Below are 6,896 nucleotides of genomic sequence, written 5' to 3' on the forward strand. Positions count from 1 at the left end.
GGGAGGTTCTTGTCAATGATTCAGGCCAAGCTGGGACCCACAGTCACCAAAAAACAATTGGTACACAGTACGCCGTGAAAGACTGAAATCCTGCAGCGCCCGCAAGGTCCCCCCTGCTCAAGAAAAGCACATTACGCCCGTCTGAAGTTAGGTGTAGTTCTGGGCTGATTCCTCACCGTTCTCATGATCATTGCAACTCCACGTGGTGAGATCTTGCATGGAGCCCCAGGCAGAGGGAGATTGACAGTTCTTTTATGTTTCTTCCATTTGCGAATAATCGCACCAACTGTTGTCAGCTTCTCACCAAGCTGCTTGGCGATGGTCTTGTAGCCCATTCCAGCCTTGTGTAGGTCTACAATCTTGTCCCTGACATCCTTGGAGAGCTCTTTGGTCTTGGCCATGGTGGRGAGTTTGGAATCTGATTGATTGATGGCTTCTGTGGACAGGTGTCTTTTATACAGGTAACAAACTGAGATTAGGAGCACTCCCTTTAAGAGTGTGCTCCTAATCTCAGCTCGTTACCTGTATATAAAAGACACCTGGGAGCCAGAAATCTTTCTGATTGAGAGGGGGTCAAATACTTATTTATAACATTTTTGACATGCGTTTTTTTCTGGATTTTTTTGTTGTTATTCTGTCTCTCACTGTTCAAGTAAACCTTCCATTAAAATTATAGACTGATCATTTCTTTGTCAGTGGGCAAACGTACAAAATCAGCAGGGGATCAAATACTTTTTCCCCCTCACTGTACACACATTCAGTTCTCTCTCGGTTCCCCCGCCCCTGAGCTGCAAATCTGCTGTGTGTTTGATGTAGATTTGAGACATTTCTATGTAGAGAGAAACTGTTCAGAGCCCCAGTGTACAGAGCCTCTGATGAGGCTCTCAGGCTTGTGTGGCTCAGACAGGGACAGGGAGGTAGGAGAGGGGCACTGGAATATTCAGCACACAGCCACTGAAACACACACACAAGCACAGACACACAAGCACACACACAAGCATACACACACACAAGCACACACACACACACACACACATACACACCCCTGGAGACATCAGGGGCTCTGAACACTGTGGATCTTGAGAAAAGAGACATATGAATGAATATGGTAACTGAGCTTACAGATCAAAAGAAAGCATGGACCATGTGACCAGGGTTAGACTGGGGTTAGATTGGAGGATCTACTGTGACCAGGGTTAGACTGGGGTTAGATTGGAGGATCTACTGTGACCAGGATTAGACTGGGGTTAGATTGGANATCTACTGTGACCAGGGTTAGACTGGGGTTAGATTGGAGGATCTACTGTGACCAGGGTTAGACTGGGGTTAGATTGGAGGATCTACTGTGACCAGTGTTAGACTGAGGTTAGATTGAAAATATGTGATGAAACATACACACCCACCCACCCACCCACCTGAAGCATGAACTGGTAGGGTAAATTCTAGTCTGGCTGGATCGTCTCTGTAATGTATGCAACTATATGAGCAGAGAGGAGAATGTAGATAGATTTCACAGGAGACAAACAGCATCTCTCTCGTCTCATCTCTCCATCATTCATCCTCTCAACCTCTCACTGTCTTCCCCCCTCCTCAGTGTGTTCCTTTCCTGGCTAATAAGCCCCGCTGGTGAAACACACAGAGGGGAGGAACAAAAGATAAGAGCTAACTGAGTGCAAAGAGAGAGGGATAGAGAGAAAGAGAAAAAGAGACAGAGCGTGAGAGAGAGAGAGCGTGAGAGAGAAAGAGAGAGAGCGTGAGAGAGAGAAAGAGAGAGAGCGTGAGAGAGAGCGTGAGAGAGAAAGAGCGTGAGAGAGAGAGAGAGCGAGACAGAGATCATTATGTAAATATGGACCACAGCAGCTCATGCTATGATTTTTGCTAGTAAATGACCAGTCACTCTGATATTGTATTACGTTGGGGAATATCGAAGCATGTGATAGTTAGGGGAGGGAGGAGGGGTCCCTGGTAAACGTGTCAAACTGCTGCAGTGCAGAGAGAGAGAGAGGGACAGAGAGAGAATATAAGAGGGAGAGAACCTCCCTGCCAGCATCAATTAAACTCAGAGAGCACTGACCATCCCCACTCTCTCTCTCTCTCTCTCTCCCTCTCTCTTGCTCTCTCTCTCTTTCTCCCTCATTCTTGCTCTCTCTCTCTCTCTCGCTCGCTCTCCCTCTCTCTTGCTCTCTCTCTCTCTCTCCCTCATTCTTGCTCTCTCTCTCTCCCCCTCTCTCTTGCTCTCTCTCTCTCTCTCTCTCCCTCTCTCTTGCTCTCTCTCTCTCTTGCTCTCTCTCTCTTGCTCAGATCCCTGAAGCACTGAAGGATGTAGAGAGGAGGAAGGGGAGTTGGAGGAGAAAAAAGAGGGGGAGAGAAGACTAAAGAGGGGGAGAGAGGAACAAATAGGAGAACAGATGGGGATGAAGAGGTGGCTGGTAAAATAAAAAGGAGGCTATCTCTTCGTCCTGTCTTCTCTCCATGGCTGCATTTCACCTGCCTCCTCTGACTGACTGCATCTCTCTTCATTCATCCTCTCATTCTATCACCTTTTCATTTCAAGCTCCTTTGCAGTGGCCACCCTCCACCTCAACACCTCCCCCTGCCTGTTGTCAGTGGTTACTGGGTAGACAGAGACCAACTGCACACCCAGAGTCCAGTAATGACAGAAATGACAGAAATGACAATCCAGAGAGAGAGAGAGTTGGGAGAGAGGAAAGAGAGAGACAGAGAGAGAGAGTTGGGAGAGAGGAAAGAGAGAGACAGAGAGAGAGAGTTGGGAGAGAGGAAAGAAGGAGACAGAGAGAGAGTGATCTTCTGTAACAAGGTAGGGTTGTTTAGTGCACAGCAGGAGCAGTGCCGCTGCTGTACAGGCTAGGACAGGATAGATCTGTGGCTGAACCCCGGTAGAATAAGACTGGGACGGACACACACCCCCAGAGAGATCTGACCTGCTACAGTGACAGGGCTAACCACATCCCCAGGGAACACATACACACTGTCTGTCTATGATGTATGAATCACAGCCATCCTCATCAGGGTTCATGTCATCATATCTCTGTCTGTCTGTCTGCCTGTCTGTCTGCCTGCCTGCCTGTCTGTCTGCCTGTCTGTCTGCGACCACAGCACTGGGGATCTAATGACACATCCAGTGTCATGCTGTGTCCACATGATCCCAACATAAACACACCTTCTCTAGCAGTGGCAGCCACGCAGTCACCAGGTGAAGGTTTTTAAGGCAGAGCCAGCCTCCGCTGTGGGAACACTCTCTCAGAGTGGCTAAGGCCACATCAGCCTGGCCCTGGCCCATTGCCACCTGGGGAGAGACAGGTCACATCAGATCTGATAGTGCTAATCAGTACATGTTAAAACATGGGTAACCTCATCTAACACTAGTGTGTAGCACAACAGCAAGTGTTATTCTATTGGTTATATTGTTGGGTAAGGTGTGTGTGTGTGTGTGTGTACCTCATGGTAGTTGTCCCGTCCTACAGTCTCTGAGGCCAGCTCCAGTAGTTCCTGGGAGGGATCTGCTCCAGGGGAGATGATGATGAGGACAGGTTCAATCTCCAGAGTCTCACTGTACAACCTCCTCAGGTTCAGAGGAGGAGGAGACAACTCCCTCATACCTGGAGACACACAGAGAGAAAGAGAGAGAGACAGAGAGGGGGGAGAGAGAGTAAAGAGACGACAGACAGAGAGGGGGGGAGAAGAGAGAGAGAGAGAGAGGAGACGAGAGACGAGAGAGAGAGAGAGAGAGAGAGAGAGAGAGAGACACGAGAGGAGAAGAGAGAGAGGAGAGAGACACGAGAGAGAGAGAGAGGAGAGCAGAGGCAGAAGAAAGAGACGAGAGACGAGAGAGGACAGAGCAGACGAAGAGCACAGAGTACAGAGATTCAGAGAGACAGAGAGACAAGGAGAGAGACAGGAAGAGAGACATGAAGAGAGAGGAGGGAGAGAGAGAGAGAGAGGAGGAGAACGGGGGGGAGAAAAGAGAGAGGACAAGAGAGAGGGGTAATAAGAGAAGAGAGAGAAGAGAACAGAGAGAAGAGCAGGAGAGAGAGAGAGAGAGGAGAGAGAGAAGAGAGAGAGAGAGGAGAGAGAGAGAGAGAGAGAGCGAAGAAGAGAGAGAGAGAAGAGAGAGGAAGAAGAGACAAGAAAAGACAGAGAGAACAGAGAGTACAAAGAAAAACTGAGACGGAGGGGGAATAGAGAGAGAGAGAGACAGAGAGAGAGAAAAAGAGAGAGAGGGGGAGAGAGAGAGAGAGAGACAGAGACAGAGAGGGGAGAGAGAGAGAGCTATTGTTCTGTTTGTCTGTTTTTTCTATCAAAACAGGGATCAACATGTTCTGTCTCCTCAGCAGCCCTTACATTGTGCAGAGACTCATATTTTTTTATGTAACCGTTATTTAACTAGGCAAGTCAGTTAAGAACAAATTCTTATTTACAAAGATGGTCTACCAAAAGGCCTCCTGCGGGGATGGGGGCTGGGAAAAATAAAAATATAGGACAAAACACACATCATGATAAGAGACAACACTACATAAACAGAGACCTAAGACAACACAACATGTCAGCAACACAAAATAGCAGCAACACAACATGTCAGCAACACAAAATAGCAGCAGCACAACATGGTAGCAGCACAACATGGCAGCAGCACAACATGGTAGCAACACAACATGGCAGCAACACAACATGGTAGCAACACAACATGATAGCAACACAACATGGTAGCATCACAACATGGCAGCAACACATGAAAACACAACATGGTAGCAACACAACATGGTAGCGGCATGAAACATGGTACAAACATTTTTGGGCACAGACAACAGCACAAAGGGCAAGAAGGTAGAGACAACAATACATCACATGAAGCAGCCACAACTGTCAGTAAGAGTGTCCATGATTGASTCTTTGAATGAAGAGATTGAGATAAAACTGTCCAGTTTGAGTGTTTGTTGCAGCTCGTTCCAGTCACTAGGTGCAGCGAACTGAAAAGAGGAGTGACCCAGGGATGTGTGTGTTTTGGGGACCTTTTACAGAATGTGACTGGCAGAACAGGTGTTGTATGTGGAGGATGAGGGCTGCAGTAGATATCTCAGATAGGGGGGAGTGAGGCCTAAGAAGGTTTTATAAATAAGATCTGACCAAAGATCCAATTGTGCATCCAGGAGCTTTTTCAAAAACACAGTATAGACATGTCACCCTGAGGGTTATAGAGGAACAAAGGACACAATGATGAGACTGTATAGCATCTTCTCTCCTCCTCTGCTCTCCCTCCCTCTCTCTTTTCTTGCATCTCTCCTCAGCACCATAGGCGTGTGGTCTCCTGCAGACAGTCATTTGGACTGTGAATACACACTGTGACTCAGAGATGATTATCCAACCGGTCCACGCTGTGAGTCTCTCTCTCTCTCTGTGTGTGTGTGTGTGTGTGTGTGTGTGTGTGTGTGTGTGTGTTCTGTACTGCATGTAGATGAATGTTCTGACAGTAGAGTCACTGGGTCTGCTCCTGTCTATCAGACGTTTCCATGGTGATAAGTGAGTGGTTCTGGGACGTGTGTTCAAGGTATTAGTATAAATGAGCTCTAATATGTAGACTCACTGATTGGTTATCTCATCAACACACACACACACACACAGCGCAAGAATACCTGAGTTATACACACACCCCACGTTCCCCGTCTGCCCCACATACACACCCCCACGTACTCCCCCGTTGTATGTGTCTACATTGTACACTGAGTATTCATAACATGCTATTTCCATGACCGACTGACCAGGTGAATCCAGGTGAAAGCTATGATCCCTTATTGATGTCACTTGTTAATCAGTGTAGATGAAGGGGAGGTGACAGGTTAAAGAAGGATTTTTAAGCCTTGAGACAATTGAGACATGGATTGTTAGGTGTGTCATTCAGAGGGTGAGATGGGCAAGAAACAAAATACTTAAGTTCCTTTGAACAGGGTATGGTAGTAGGTGCCAGGCGCACCAGTTTGTGTCAAGAACTGCAACGCTGCTGGGTTTTTTCACTTTCAACAGTTTCCCGTGTGTATCAAGAATGGTCCACCACCCAAAGGACAACCAGCCAACTTGACACAAATGTGGGAAGCATTGGAGTCAACATGGGCCACGCATCTGTGTGAGACGCTTTCAAACACCTTGTAAGAGTCCATGCAATTTGACGAATTGAGGCTATGGCAACTCAATATTAGGAAGGTGTCCCTAATGTTTTGTCCAGTCAGTGTATACAGTAGGTGTGTGTGTGCGTGCGCCTTACGTCCTTAGTGCTCTGAGAGAAACATTGTTCTGGCAGCACAGACCAAAGGAAGGTGGGTTGGGGGTGTGGGTTGTGTGGGGGAGCAGACAGGGGAGAAGGTTTGGGGTGTGTATGTGGGGCAAGACGGGGAACGTGGGGGTGTGTATGTGGGGCAGACGGGGGAGATGTGGGGTGTGTATGTGGTGCAGACGGGGGAGACGTGTGGGTGTGTATGTGGGGCAGACGGGGGAGAATGTGGGGGTGTGTATGTGGTGGCAGACGGGGGAGATTTGGGGTGTGGTATGTGGGGCAGATGGGGGAGAACGTGGGGGTGTGTATGTGGGGCAGACGGAGATTGTTGGGCGGTGTGTATGTGGGGCAGATGGGGGGAGACGTGGGGGTGTGTATGTGGGGCAGACGGGGGAGAGATTGTGGGGAGTGTTGTATGTGAGGCAGACGGGGGAGGATTGTGGGGGTATGTATGTGGGGCAGACGGGGAGTACGTGGGGTGTGTGTATTGTGGGCAGACGGGGGAGCTACGTGGGGGTGGTGTACATGTGGGTGCAGACGGGGGAGTACGTGGGGGTGGGTATGTGGGCATAGAACGGGGATACGTGGGGGTGTGGTATGTGGCAAAGAC

General features: G+C 48.6%; 1 protein-coding gene across 1 annotated transcript in view; it reads right to left on the minus strand.

Moving 5' to 3' along the window:
• LOC112075703 (cytoplasmic dynein 2 heavy chain 1-like) overlaps nt 1–6,896 on the minus strand; it is a gene marked incomplete at its 3' end in the record, with an annotated part of 32,838 nt that overhangs the window by 7,636 nt on the left and 18,306 nt on the right. The window contains exons 2-3 of the mRNA XM_070441031.1: nt 3,460–3,620; nt 3,182–3,307 (exon numbers count right to left, since the gene is read on the minus strand). Coding sequence (XP_070297132.1) covers nt 3,182–3,307; nt 3,460–3,620 — 287 coding nt within the window. The remainder of the gene's footprint in view (nt 1–3,181; nt 3,308–3,459; nt 3,621–6,896) is intronic.

The sequence above is a fragment of the Salvelinus sp. IW2-2015 genome, unplaced genomic scaffold, assembly GCF_002910315.2.
Source record: "Salvelinus sp. IW2-2015 unplaced genomic scaffold, ASM291031v2 Un_scaffold3347, whole genome shotgun sequence".
NCBI classification, from domain to species: Eukaryota; Metazoa; Chordata; class Actinopteri; order Salmoniformes; family Salmonidae; genus Salvelinus; species Salvelinus sp. IW2-2015.